The 14,509-nt window shown below is 34.7% G+C and overlaps 3 protein-coding genes across 4 annotated transcripts; 1 reads left to right on the top strand and 2 right to left on the bottom strand.

Moving 5' to 3' along the window:
- Positions 1 to 418: 418 nt before the first annotated feature.
- LOC18049728 (replication protein A 70 kDa DNA-binding subunit B) lies at positions 419 to 3,869 on the bottom strand. The gene is made up of 12 exons (XM_006440702.2): positions 3,540 to 3,869; positions 3,305 to 3,451; positions 3,006 to 3,212; positions 2,738 to 2,915; positions 2,391 to 2,661; positions 2,208 to 2,310; positions 2,002 to 2,126; positions 1,818 to 1,896; positions 1,590 to 1,734; positions 1,159 to 1,319; positions 939 to 1,059; positions 419 to 853 (listed from the first exon to the last, which is right to left on the bottom strand). Exons 1-12 carry the CDS (start codon positions 3,665 to 3,667, stop codon positions 647 to 649), a joined length of 1,872 nt encoding a protein of 623 aa, XP_006440765.1. The 5' UTR covers positions 3,668 to 3,869; the 3' UTR covers positions 419 to 646.
- A 1,103-nt stretch (positions 3,870 to 4,972) lies between these two features.
- On the bottom strand, positions 4,973 to 7,336 carry LOC18049727. Its single transcript, XM_006440701.2, has 3 exons — positions 7,243 to 7,336; positions 5,517 to 6,343; positions 4,973 to 5,297 (listed from the first exon to the last, which is right to left on the bottom strand). Exons 2-3 carry the CDS (start codon positions 6,311 to 6,313, stop codon positions 5,072 to 5,074), a joined length of 1,023 nt encoding a protein of 340 aa, XP_006440764.1. The 5' UTR covers positions 6,314 to 6,343; positions 7,243 to 7,336; the 3' UTR covers positions 4,973 to 5,071.
- Positions 7,337 to 10,904: 3,568 nt separating this feature from the next.
- LOC18049726 (exocyst complex component EXO70E2) lies at positions 10,905 to 14,054 on the top strand. Of its 2 annotated transcripts, none has more exons than XM_024189847.1 (2): positions 10,905 to 11,425; positions 11,624 to 14,054. In XM_024189847.1, exon 2 carries the CDS (start codon positions 11,893 to 11,895, stop codon positions 13,819 to 13,821), a length of 1,929 nt encoding a protein of 642 aa, XP_024045615.1. In that variant the 5' UTR covers positions 10,905 to 11,425; positions 11,624 to 11,892; the 3' UTR covers positions 13,822 to 14,054. The 2 variants fall into 2 exon arrangements, with proteins under 2 accessions (XP_024045615.1, XP_006440763.1); XM_006440700.2 differs by having other exon boundaries at positions 10,905 to 11,708; positions 11,813 to 14,054.
- Positions 14,055 to 14,509: the final 455 nt, after the last annotated feature.

Below are 14,509 nucleotides of genomic sequence, written 5' to 3'. Positions count from 1 at the left end.
TAGACAATTTCAATGAATTTTGAGTTGGGTAGAATGGCTTAGATCATTCTTCTGCTTCTAAACTACCAGCTTCTGCATTGTTCGATTAATTAAACATTATGTACAAAACAAATGAGATTAATGAAGCACATGTTAGAGAAATTACTGGTAAAGGCACCTAAACGATGATCATACTAGAGAACTTAAATGAATTACCTGTGCTCTCCCCCCCCCCCCCCCCCGAGGGGTACATTTATGATGTTTATAAGCTTGAATAAAAGAATCACATTTTCCTTTTACTAATTTCATGCATACTGTGTTCCATTACACCGGTGCATTCACTTCAAATAGTTTCAAGTTTGAACAAAACAAATATGCATTACTGTAGTGGAGTAGCACAATTAAGTGCCCTTGCTTGCTATCCTGAAATCCTGAGGAATCATAAAAATGGCATAGATTGATGTCCCAAATACCAACAGAAGTGAAGAGCTGTACAGCAACTGATAGAACCATTGAACTACATTAAGAGCGACCAAAACAACACATTCTTGATTGCCTGAAGATAAATACAAGCAATATTGTGACTAACAGTCATTACCCAACTAGATTTCAATCCATAATATAAACAAAATGTCAACCCAGTATCTTTTATAGAAAAAAGATAGCTTTAGGCATTCTGATGAGAAACTTTCTTCGATATCTCTTCCAGCAAAAATTTGGATTCAGCAGCAAAGTCAACTGGAGCAACAGCCCTGACGGTTACCCTTTGTCTCTTCTCATTGTTGTACTCTTGTTGAGCAACACTAACTCGGAGGAGATGAGGAACCCAAGTAACTTCTTTCAATTTCATTTGATATGAATTATCATCTCCTAACTAAATAGTGAAAAAGAATTAAAGAATTTAGAAGCTAGCAATATGATTTTATTAATTTGAAATGACACTACTTGTACTGATTTACCTGTGACTTCAATTCATTAAGCTCATCAGCAGAGCATCCAATGATCCTTTCTGCTTCCTCATTGAATATAGAAATCCAAGCTTCGCCACTTCCATCACAGACCCTTGCAACCATTATGTATCTGAAAATGGAACAAAATAAATTGTCAGGAAGATTGAGTGAATCAAACTTGTTGGATCTCAATTTAAGTGTCTAAAAGCTTCAACGTCACGTCTCCCACCTTAAACTACATTCTTCATCATTTTTTTGGCACCCTTCACACCAATACCCAGATCCCAGGGCATCTGTCACTTTCTTGTTGCAAGTTTTGCAAGCACGGTACCACATTGCTTGATCAGGCTTGATTAAGCTTATGTATGCTTTGATGCTAAAAAACACTGGCTGCAACACAAAAGGTCAAATACATCACTAAAACTACTCATACTTTCATTTAAGATATGTGAGGCTACATAATTCACTGACTGAACTCATGAAGGTTGTATATATAGCTAAACATATAGTTAATCCAAGCAACATTCTTGACCCTCATATTACATGTCCACATGAAAAGAACTAAAAAGTCAACATATTTTCTTTTATGCATATATGAACCAATCAAATGAGAAAGTTGATTGGATAATAGTTCTCTCACTAAGTATGATGCTGCAATACCTTTTCATCACCCAAGGATGGGTTACTTGTTATGTGGGTAAGGGATACTCGATCTGAGTACATAGACCTGGCTCCACTCTTAGCTAGAGAACCCAAACCAGACCCAATAGAAGCCATTGAAGTTCCTTTACCTTCAGATTCATACCTAAATAACAATAATCATATAATTAAAAAACTGCATGCAAGGCAAGAAAGAGAAACAACAGGCAATCACTTGACTTAACATACCAGGACTTCAACTTCTTTGCTTCTGGCAAATCTGGATTGACTAATACTGTGCTTCTGCCTAGAGTTGACAAAGAGATGCCTGCAAGAGCATATAAATCATATTTAAAAATGAGTGCATATTTTTCTACATTTCCAAATTACATCCAACTGGCAGAACAATTTTATAATTTCAAATTTATTATACCTTGAAAATCTCCTACTTTAAGGGATTTAATTGCAACTATGGGAGATTTATCAGCATTGTCAAGCAATTCCTGGCCAACATTAGTTGCCAGCTCATTCCACAAAGAAACAGTAACTGTCCTCTTCCTGCATTTCAAATATATACACATTGCTTCAACATAACATAACATACATCATAAAATCAGTCAAGGAAAAGTATACACTCACGTCTCATCTGCAACAGTGATATCACGCTTTGGTACCATTTCATTGTTACTCTTCCTTCGAATGCTCATTGTTGGAGAAACATTTTGAACAACTCCAATAATATCTGAAAGATATTATAAGAACCTTAGGAATATGTAAAAGAATTAGTACTCAACACAACAATACTCAATGGGAGATTCTTACCAACAAGTTCAGTCCCATTGACATAACGCCCCAACTCATCAATAGGCACAAAGTTAAATTTTGTTTGAGGAATGAATGCTGTTTCATTAACAGCTTCTTCCACCTCAGAATTCTCATTCAAGTTCATTTCATAATCATTTTGTACAGTCTTAAACTGCTTATTGGCAACCCTCAGAGTTCCCCTAGATATGTAATACACCTTCCCTAATTGGAACCTGTCATAGAATTTCCTTGCAGCTTCATTGAACATTGTTGCTTGTATTTGTGTACCCTACAATAAGATACCAATTTTAGTCCTCACAATTCCTAATGTATTATGCAAATGAAATGATTCATTGTAAACTCACATCTTCATCTGTTAACTCCACATTGAAGACGCATCCTTCACCTCTCACATTCTTATAAGTACGCATGTTTCCTTTGCTTGTAACACGAACCTTGATGGTCCAATTACCTTGGTAAGGATTCAAAGAAACAAGAGGATGAACCCTTCTTGTCATAGCCAAGCGGGCAGCAGGGGCCATACTGAAAATCAACAAAGGAAATTATACCAGTGCACAAAATTTCACTGTAACTTTGATAAATGGGCACAGAATTATAAAAACGTAAACTCACTTTCCATTCTGATCGCGTAATATTTGAGCAGCAGATTTGGCAACCATCTCTTGCTTAGGTTTCAAAACAATGCCAGGCCCATCTTTTTTTACCTCATCTTCTTGTTTTGGTTTAAATATTATGCCAGATTCATCACTCTTCACCTCAATCTTGATCTCCATTTCAAGTGCAGGAGACACCACCTCACATTTCGTCACAATCAGGTATCTAAAAACAGTTTTTAAAAAGTACAACATTAAAGTTCACTTTTAGGCCAAAAATTTGGGAAAATAAAAAAAAAATAATAACTGAAAGCTTACTTCTCAGATTTAGTTGGGATTTCATTGAGCGCATAATCAAGAAGCCGAATAAGACCCTTGTTTTGAATGTTTCCAGAAATAACCTCCGATGATAAATTTGAAGGCAAAATTGCTTTTAATCTCTTCTTCCCATCACTCGCATTAAACCTAAAAACCGAAAAAGAAAACCACTTAAGATTTGATAAAAATAACAGAAACCCAGATTAAAAAAAAAAGGTAAAGAAAGAATAATTACATGTATCGATTGCCGGTGAGCTTGAGATCTAAAACTTGAACAACGATCTCTGGAATATCAGAGGACGAGTCAGGAGATGGGTTTGATAAAATCGTTGAAATTGCATCCGGACTCACTGTCTTGTCCATTTCTCTGCTTCGTTCAGATTTTGATTGATGAAATGGAAGCAAGAGCGTATTAGGTTTCTTTATGTATCTGTAAAATGGAGTGAAAGGCGCCGTTTTTTAATTTAATCTTAATTTGATTTCCCGCTCAGATCTTGAAAATGACTCATTTGGCCGTTTGGCGCCAGAAGGCGTTTCAAGGTTTTTCGGTGGGCGCGCGTCGTTTCGAGTTTGCTTTGACCGCGCACCGTTTTGTGTGAACTTGGCTGGAATTTTACTAATTTGCCATCGCATCGCAACTTAGGTTTTTAGTGGGCTGCATTAATTGAGTCTCAACCCAATGATTTTATGGGCCTATTATAAAACGGACGTTGATTGGACCGTTTCCCAATCGGTCCGATTTTAGGCCGCATTTGATATCTTGTCTCCAACCTAAAATTGTATTTGAAAACGAAAAGTAAAAAATTTATTTGGTTGTTTGTCTTTTAAAGAGGAGACAATAAAAGACAGTAAGAAAAAATTGTATTATAATAAAAGAGTTTTTAGTGGGACCAAATAAATATTAAAATAAATTAAAGAAATATTTATAATATATTTTCCTTAAAGAACATATTTATTTATTGTATATTTTTTTTAAAAGAACATATTTTTTATTTAAATTTATTTATTTATGAAAATTTAAAATTCATTAATTGTCACATAACTAATTATATTTTATTTCAAATTATTACATTCTAAAAAAAATCTTTTATATTAATTATTTCAAATTATTATATTAAAAATAAATAATGTGGCAAGGTTCATAATTTTACATCATGGTGCAAAAACTGTTCAACCAAACAAGTTTTATACATTTTTATTTGATGAGAACGTGAAATGGGTTGCAAATGAGTTTCTGTTAACTTTTCTCAAAAAAAAAAAAATCCTATTAATAAATAATAATACGATTAAATTGTTAATAATACACAGTTATCAGTTTATCATTATATTATCCCCCCCCAAAAAAAAGAACAACTATTCTAATATGTATACGTTATCAACTATATGACAATAAAGTAATAATTGTCACCACTTTCTCCAAAAGATCGGAGAAAAATACAACAGAAGAAGAACCTACGACTCTTACATATTACTATTTACTGGTAAAACTAAAAGAGAATTTGCAGAAGCCAGTCGATATCGACGCCATTATCAAGAATTTGGTAAGAAAATGGATAAGCAGACACATATATCCAATGGGATATTTTTGTATACCTTGCAAAGAGTGTATCATATTAGCTAAATTAAGAAGAGAAGAGACTGCAAAAGCTACGAAGGGGCCAAAAAAAGAAAAAAAAAGCAAATTTGACAAAACAAGACCTGCTTTTTTGTTTTGATCACGATCATGCAGTTAAATTAGCCTGCATTTGGGGGGTCCCTTAATGTCCCTTATGAACAGAAGGGGCAACAAGAGAAGCAAGAGAACCATTTGCCCAGAACTGCATTTTTGGTTGTTGCTTTGGGTGTCTGCTCTGTTGGAGCCCCCGGCTCAGACTTTGATTTCGGGGTTCCTGGCTCTGAAGCTGTTTTAGGTGTTGAAGGCTGTGAATGTTGTTTCTTTTTCTTCTCATGGTGAATGCTCATTGACCCGCTTTTATTTCCATCCCTTGTCAATCTGAATATAAAGAGAAAAATGATTCAGTTTCTGGTTCAATATGAAAGTAACATTCTCTACAATCAAGTTTGTTTTCTTTTTCTGCATTTGCCAGATTTGTGTGCCAAGCAAGTATGAAATACTTTTAAAGCGAGAAAAAAAGAACGCATTTTTTTCACGCTAATATAGATTCATGATAAAGTATATTTTAGCTTGAGAATTGAGAGTGAAAGAACTTACATTGGAAATGCAAAAGATTTGACACTGGAATCGTCAGAACGTTTAGCTGAAATAGTACGGGGATCTGCTTTCTTAGGAGGATCCTTTTTTGGAGGAGGCAACTTCTGTTGATCATTATGATCACAAGCGTTTTCCCTTATGACCTCCCTCATTGTTTCAGCAGCTGCTGCTTCAGTGGCACCTAACCCTTGGTTCAAATTACCATTTTTTACGCTAGGCTCAGATGATTTGTTAACCAGGGGCAGGGGTGGGGGTGGACTGTATGGGATGTCTCCTGAAAATTGAACATCACCCATCAATCCAAATTCTCCGGATTTATTCATCCAATTCAACTGTTCGTTAGTGAAGCTCATATTCCCCATATGAATGCTAAACAATGATTCATTAGATGCAGCACTCCACTCCACTGGAGCTGTGGATTTAGTTCTAGCAAAGACATGAGGCGGAATCCTATTTGGATCATGGGAAGGAGTTTCACTAGCTCGATCCATCACCTGAGTTGGTGGAGATTCTATTGCTGACCCATCATTTAGTTGTTCATTTCTTGGCATGGGGCTGACAGGAAAATCCTCTTTGTTATAGTCTGAAGCTAACTGAGCATTTTTGTTATTCTTTTGGAGGTCAACAGAACACGTTCTGGAATTACTAGCTTCATCCGAATCTGATAAAAGCGGGTCTTTATCTGAAGAAGATGCAGTGGGGCTAGATTCAGAGGAAGTGGCACTGCTAGTTCTACTTGCTAGTCCAGATTCCATCACTGGAACTGTCTGATCCGATTTAGGCTCTACAGATCCCATACCATCTCCAGGTACAGGAGATCAGTTCAGCTGTGTGACAAGAAATAATGAATGTAAGGGTTCTATTCGAGTAAATATGTAATTAAAATCAAACAGATTAAATTATTTAGGAAAGATCCAATTTTGACAATGCGGATGAAAAAAGAGATGTCATCCTTAAAGTTTGAATAATCCTTATTACAAAAGCCCTTTCCAATATTTGACCACATTCAAGAATAAGCAAACACTGAACACAAGTTCTGATCCTCCCCAGATCGACAAACTCAAAAGCACATTGCATACATTGAGGTTTAGATGACACACTTGCATTATATATGGATATTTACAAGTTTAATAGTTCACTGGCACACATTTTTTCCCCAAACAATCTAATAGAATAAATCCCCTAAAACCTCGAACCCGGCCACTTGCCTAGGCCCTCATGATTCTGATCACGCCCTCAATGTGTTTAGTGTTCACAGCTCATGACACTTTAGTTTCTAATATGCTTATAACTTCCTTTAGGAGAATTAGTTCCTAGCCATATAGATTTGAGTATAAGACACATTACCAACGTTCAAAAACAGTTTCTAGGGATAAGAAAGAAGACGCAATAAACCAATCGCCTACAAATCAATTACATTTAAACCACTAATCTTTGGTTGATGTATTACACTTGGTATTTGTAAAAATTTCTCACAATGCAACATCTCCAAAACTCCTGCATCCAACAAATGTTATCATCCCAACCCATCACCTATCTTAATATCACCTTGACATGCAAACATTATTATTATTATTTTTTTTCTGTACCCTAACCAAAAATTATTCCTCAACGAACACTAAACTCATAATGTTATCATCCCAATTAATTCCTGAATCATTCATAAAATATCAACAGCAAAATTTAAAAAAAGAAAAAAGAAAAAAGAGAATAAAGAAAAACTTACATGGAAAACCACCAAGAGCCTCCGAATCTAAGTCCTGCCCCCCTCTCTCTTATGCCAAAATGATGATGAATGGAGGACAATCAAAGAAACCCAAAGAAACAGAAACCCAGAAAAATAAAAACACAAAAAACAAAGGACGAAACAGAGGGAAAGAGAGAAGTTGTTTGCTTGTTGGATGATGACAGCAGATACAGGGGGAGAGTTTAGTGAATGAATTATTTTGAGGGTACGGCTTAAGTATAGGCGTTTATCTCTCATTTGTTATTTCTATAATAACCAACACTCTCTTCTCTTCGCGCCATTCCACCCCAACTAACTTTTCATTTCCTTAGCTGTGCCGCTTCTCACGTGTCGTTTCGGCAAATCAGCAATTTAATTAATTAAATCATATTTTTAAATGCTCACTAAATTTTTAAAATCTACTTAAACTTGTAGATATTCATGTTACAAAACAAATGAAAGTTTTAACTGGGGTTTATTTCTTTTTTCTTTTTCTTTTTTTAATTATAATTGGTTGAAATTTCACTTGACCAGAACGTTACTATAAATAACGACCATGACTAGAGATCCCAAAAATATATTATATTTGTTATGGGGCCGCCAACGGCAAAGTCTCAATTTTGTTTTCTAGAATTTGATGTTCAATTCTCAATCTTGGAATGCAAGTCAAATGTCTATCCCTTTCGTAAACCGAACATATTTCTAAGTATAGAGTTAGTTAATTTTTTTTTTGAAAATATACTAATTTTAATAATTGTGTATAGTTGAACAAACGAGAAAATCTTAGTGCTACTAGCTATATTAATCATTGTACTTAATCAAAATAGATGTCAACAAATTTTTGAGTAAACTCTAAAACTAAAAATTAGCAAAAAAAATAAAATAAAACAAAGTTGTTGCGTTGTTGGATAAGAATGATATTGCAAATTATTGATACCTTAAATTTTATCATGAATACCAAAGAACTATTAACACTGCACCAAATCTTTACAATGATCCTTATAAATTGTATTCCAATATATATAAAGAAATATTTTTATGTCAATAATAGAAGTCCGAGAGCAACTAGGCTTTAGCCTGGTAGTTAAAACTCAAACCTTACAATTGTGAGGTCATGAGTTAAAGCCCCCATAATGTATTGTGAGAATTTAATTTTCTTCTTCAATTTGAGTGAAAACAATTTTCTCCCTTTTAAAATGTGAGTAGAGTAGACGTCTCTCAAAATGTGACGTATATAAAAATCTGGATGACCTCAAATATTAGAGATAGGTAAAAATCTAGACGGTGCTTCACAATAATTAATGTAAACTAGTCCTAATAAGATAGGTAAAAATTTGAGCGGTGCTTTATAATAATTAATGTAAATTAGTCATAATAATAGTTTGATTTATAAATATCAATTATAATATCATGTAATATGAGTTGTACTCTTCAACAATACACTTATGTACTAAAAACAAAACAAAACAAAACAACGAAGCCCGAGCTCATGGAGTTGTTGATCTTATAGTGGTTGGATAAGAGGATTAATCATCGCGTTCAATTGTTCAAGCCCTCCTATTTGCCTATTTGTACATTCATGGAGAGCTAATTAAGCACACTCAAAAGTGATTGTACACTTAATTGTTTTTTAAGAGCGCCTAGGAGAATTTACGAGACTTTGGATTTAAAAATAATTACAAAAGCAAGAATGCAAATGATGAGATTGGACCAACACAACCAACAAAAGTCAGTGACTTAAGAGCGAGAATTTCAACCCTACTCTATTTTGTTTGAATCAAAGTTTTTTTTTTTTAAAAAAAAAAATTCCTAATAATCATATTTTGTGGACAAAACGAGTAAAAGATTTGGGTGACATGACTAAAAACGCGTCAAGCTAATAATTAACTTTAATTAACTTTTATGAGAAGTTTTTATAACAACATAGGTAGCGCCGTTGCGATGGTTCTGCCGAAAATGATATTAACAGAGACCATACTTTGGTGAGCCGGGCCGGCGCTCGCTGATTCGAAACCTTAAACCCATCTGAACCGTCTGTTAGTTAACGGACTTGCAGTTTTCTTTCTAAAAACTGTCAGTGAGGTCCTCTCGCGGTTGACAGATGTCGCCCTACTGTGCATTAATTTTTTTTTCAACAATAAGTTTGTTTGCAATAATAGGGTAATTTTTAAAATCCTCCCCTGAGGTTTGGGCTTGTTGCAAGTAGATGGCGAGAATTGATTTATTTATAAAAAACCCCCTATCGTCAGTTAAGTTTAACATTGACCGTTAGTTGACCGTGCAAAGACAATATTACCCTTAACAATAGTTTGTAAACGAAAATAACTAAAAAAAAACTAAAATTATTGGTGCAAAAAGCACAAATCCTATTTTTTGACAATTTTATCCTTGTCAATTCTAAAAATTTACAATATCATAGGTAAAGATTATGACTATTTCATTTTTAAATTTTAAATTTTATCTTTCTTGTAGGAATTTTAAGGAAATATCAATAATTTAAAGAGAATTTTTTAATTTTTTAATTTTAATTTTTTATAAGAACTTTAAAAAAATATCAATAATTTAAAAAGTGTAAAATAGCTAATAATTTTGATTTTTTTTTAGTTATTTTCGTTTATAAACTATTGTTAAGGGTAATATTATCTTTGCACGGTCAACTAACGGTCAATGTTAAACTTAACTGACGGTAGGGGGTTTTTTACAAATAAATCAATTCTCGCCATCTACTTGCAACAAGCCCAAACCTCAGGGGAGGTTTTTAAAAATTACCCTGCAATAATACATCAGCCTCTCTGCTCGTCCTCTCGTACTCACAGTCTAACTCTAACTTAATACGCATATTATGGCAATTATTCATGGACCATTTATTTTTTTAAATTTTTTAAAAATATATATATATATTTAGGCTAATTTCGACTTGAAGTTATAAAATAAATCATTTTTTTACTGTTGTCTAAACTCTATAAGAATATTAATAAAATAATTATTTTACCCTCTTAATATAAAATTATTATTTCACCCTAATTAAATAAAAAATTAAATTACTTCAAATTTTCTTTACAATTTAGACATTAGATAATAAATTAAATAAAATAATATATAATATTTTTACCTTTTTTTTCTTCCTCTTTCTACTGCATTTAAATGATGTTGATTTTTACTTCGGAATTCAGAAATCACTACAACTTTTTTTCAAGTTGGAGTATATCAAAACTCCCCTCGTGTATTTTGGAAGTAGCCTCAAATAGTTTAAATCATATTCATGGGTACCGTGGTTATTAGGAGACCTTTTATATAATTAAAAAAAGAAAAAAAAAACAACAAATACATCAATTTAATTAGCATACAACTTCAGATAATAAAAATAATATCCTCTGGGTATTTAGAAAATATGTTATAATGTATTAGAAGCAAGGAAGTTGGTGATCCTATTCGTTATAGTATTGCTATAAAGACGTATTTTGGATTCTTTTACTTATTTTCTCTTAATAAAATAAAACAAATTATGCATTGGAATTTGATTATTGGCCAAAGAGAAGTTGCAGAGAAAAGCCCAGCGTGTACTAGTACTTTTTCCACGTACAAGAAGTTACATGTTCTCCTTCTTATATTAAAAAGTTTTGAACTTCCACTTCTTCTTTCTCTCTTTTGTGGCCTCCATTTTGGCATTTTCTACCATTCTCTCCCTCATTTTCTTCTGGGGAAGTTTTGCTGTTCACTCATATTTATTGTGTTAACACTATTTGACTTTTCTTTGATGATATCAAGAAATGAAAAAGTTTTATGTCTTGAATAGTATTTTGAAGGTGTTTTTAGTCGTGTTTCATTTTGTATTTAGTTGATCTTTATATGCTCTCTGTCTGTGCGGGGAGATTGAAATAAGTTTTGATCCTGCTTTGTCAGTTACTTGGGCTATTTTTGTTTTTCTTGCTAATGTTTTGTCATTTATTATCCTTGAAGAATGAGCTGAGGTTTGTGAGAAACAGAAGAGACAAGAGGTTTTGCCTTCATCATCTGAGCCTTATTCTTGGCCAAATATTCATACGGGTACTTGAGTTTTGAGGTTTTTGATCACTTTTTCTTGTGTATCTTCCAAGCAAGATTGAGATTTAAGAGAGACACCGTCAATGTTTTATGACTTTGGTATATTCCATGGTCCTTGTAATGAAGTTGGGAGTTTTAGGTTTGTTCATTATTCTTTTTATCCTGTGTATACTGCTCGTTTGTGTAACTCTTTATTCATTTCTGGTGTCATTTTAGATGGGCAACTTAGTAAAGGTTACCCTTTAGTTACTTCTTCTTCTTCTTCTTGTTTTTTTTATTTTATTTTTTTTTAATTTTTCTCTTTTTTAAATTGTTTTTTGTATCTCATCTCCAAAAGATCTTGAATGGGCCGACTTACCAGTGGGATTCTGCCTTAAATCTGCCGATTTGCATAAACTAAGTGGAACCTTCTGCTTTAGTAGGTAAAGCCCTACTTTTTGTTCTATATGAGGTTTTATTGATTTCACATCATAGCTTATCTCCTTTGCATTCACTTTCCTAAGACATGGTGCTTTAGTTCCAATAGGCTTTGATTTGATTCTTGTTTTGGGGAATACTTGAGATCCACATAAATCCAATCATTTCAGTTTCTCTATTTTCACTACTATGGCTGGTTATCAATCTGTGAACCCCAACCATGAAGGGGATCAACATTTGATTGCCGCAGCTCACCACGTTTTGAAGTTACTAGGGGCAATTAGAAATTTGAGTGATGATACAAGGAAACTCCTTGCGGATCTTGATATACATTTGTCGATAATGACTGGAAACACCGTAAACAATGGAGGGGAAGCCATTGAGGTTGAGAAGCGGCTCAAATGTGCCGAGAGAATGGTTTTGCGCTGGCAGGCGAATCAAAGTATGATATGGGATACTGGTCCCGGAGAAGTTTCTGAGTTCCTAGGAGCCATTGATGAAGTCCAAACATTGATAGACAGTTTCAGTGGTGTGTCTGTTAATGAAAATGGACGGGTGAGGGAACTTCTTTACCGAGCTAACAATATAGTGCAGATGGCAATGTTGAGGCTTCAGGAAGAGCTAATCCACATTCTTGTTCACCATAAGCTATACTTCGAGCCGGAATACGTTTCTTTTCATTCTTGCCGAGAGGATGTGATTTATGACGAGTCCTTTGTTTCACTCGAGGATGAATCAGTTGAAGCGTCACAGAGAGTCAGCAATACTGGCTCTGTATCTGGGGAATATATTGTGGACTTGATCCATCCTCAGGTGGTTCCTGATCTTAAGGCTATTGCAAATGCTATGATTGCTGCCAATTACGATCAGGAATTTTGCGCGGCTTTCATTGGTGCTCGCCAAGATGCATTGAATGAATACTTTTTTGTCATTCTTGAGCTGGAGAAATTTAGCATTGACGATGTGCTGAAAATGAAGTGGAGTACCTTGAGCAGTGAGATCAAGAAATGGAACTGGGCTATGAAGATCATCATCCGGGTCTATCTCACAAGTGAGAAACAGTTATGCAACAAGATCTTGGGACGATTTGATACTGTTTGCTCACTCTGCTTTGTTGAGATAGCCAAGGCAACGTTTCTGTGCCTCTTGAATTTTGGGGAAGCTGTAGCAATGGGATCAACTCAGCCAGAAAAGTTGTTTTGCTTGCTAGATATGTATGAGGTTCTGGATGATCTTCTCCTGGAAATAGATAGTTTGCTATTTGAAGAGGCTGGTTCTTACATTAGGATTGAGTTCCATGAGCTTCTGAGGAAATTGGGTCATTCGGCAAGGCAAGCATTTCAAGAACTCCAGAAGGCCATTGCTGCTGATTCATCCATGAAACCTCTCCCTCGAGGTGGAATTCACCCTCTCACAAGGTATGTCATGAACTACATCAAGACCCTTACCATATATGACGATACCTTGAATCTGCTTTTCGAGGACCAAAATATGGAGGATACACATTCCATTGTTGAGTCAGAAACTGAACAAGACATATCTCCGATTACTTTTTGTCCGTTGGCTTGTCACCTACGGTCAATCACATCTGCATTAGAATGCAGTCTAGTTGTCAAATCCAGATTGTACAGGGAGGATTCATTGCGACATATCTTTCTTATGAATAACATACATTACGTTGTACAAAAGATTAAGGGTTCTGACCTCAGGATTTTCTTTGGAGATGAATGGATCAGAAAGCATATCGGGAAATTTCAGCAACATGCAACAAGCTACCAGAGAGCCACATGGTGTTCAGTCCTATCTTTTCTCCGGGATGATGGCCACTGCTCAAATTCTGTGTTAAAAACAAGTTATAAAGAGAGGTGCAGGGAATTCACTAATGCTTTTGAGGATGTTTACAAAATTCAGACACAGTGGTGTATCACAGATCCTCAACTTAAAGAGGATCTACGAATTTCAACTTCGCTGAAAGTAATCCATGCATATAGAACTTTTATTGGGAGAAACCGGATCAGTGACAAGCACATCAAGTACACAGTGGATGATCTGGAAAAACTGCTCCTGGATTTTTTTGAAGGAACTTGGAGAACTTTGCGCAATTCGCGAAGAAGATAAAGCTTCTATTTCTAAGTTTTACTCATTATTTTCTCTTTCCTGTATTTGTCATAGATGTAATGTAATTGTAATTATCTTATAAGTACTGTCAGAATATTTCTAGCAAAACTTAGCTGTAGTTTTGTTTCATCAGCAAGTTTTTCTTCTGTAGTATTTCCAAGATTACAGCAGACATATGGCCTTGGGTTTTGGCTGTGTTTTCCATCTTCGCTTGCCTGATTATATGTTCATTCCTCCTCCATTTATTTTGTCCTATCTCTCTCTCTCTCTCTCTTATCCTGACTGAGTCTGTTTTTTGAATTATGTATTATGATTTTCCCGCTGTCTAGACAAAATGAATATGGCTGCTGGATTAAACACCCTTGCAGCTTAATTACCTCAGGAACAAATAATTTTGAGGACAGCTATTTTTTCTGTTCAGACAGTCGTGTTGAGCCACACGGCACAAGCGCTCGGGCATACTCTTCTAATACCACTTATCAAGCCAAGTACTTAATGTCAATCCGAAAGACTAGCATGTTTGGTGAACTCTCTTCACCCTTAAACCCAAAACCAAACTGTGACGCTACGCGCTTACCAGCACTTGACCATGTTGGTGATTTCATCAACCGTATTGTTAGCTTAGTCAAAGAACCATAATCTTAGAATAGTTTGGATAAGTTATTTATTAATTCTGTGTGGAAAATTT

The sequence above is a fragment of the Citrus clementina genome, unplaced genomic scaffold (assembly GCF_000493195.1).
Source record: "Citrus clementina cultivar Clemenules unplaced genomic scaffold, Citrus_clementina_v1.0 scaffold_3, whole genome shotgun sequence".
Taxonomy (NCBI): domain Eukaryota; kingdom Viridiplantae; phylum Streptophyta; class Magnoliopsida; order Sapindales; family Rutaceae; genus Citrus; species Citrus x clementina.
Note: the sequence above shows the minus strand (reverse complement) of the source record. Positions and strands in the feature narration are given on the sequence as shown.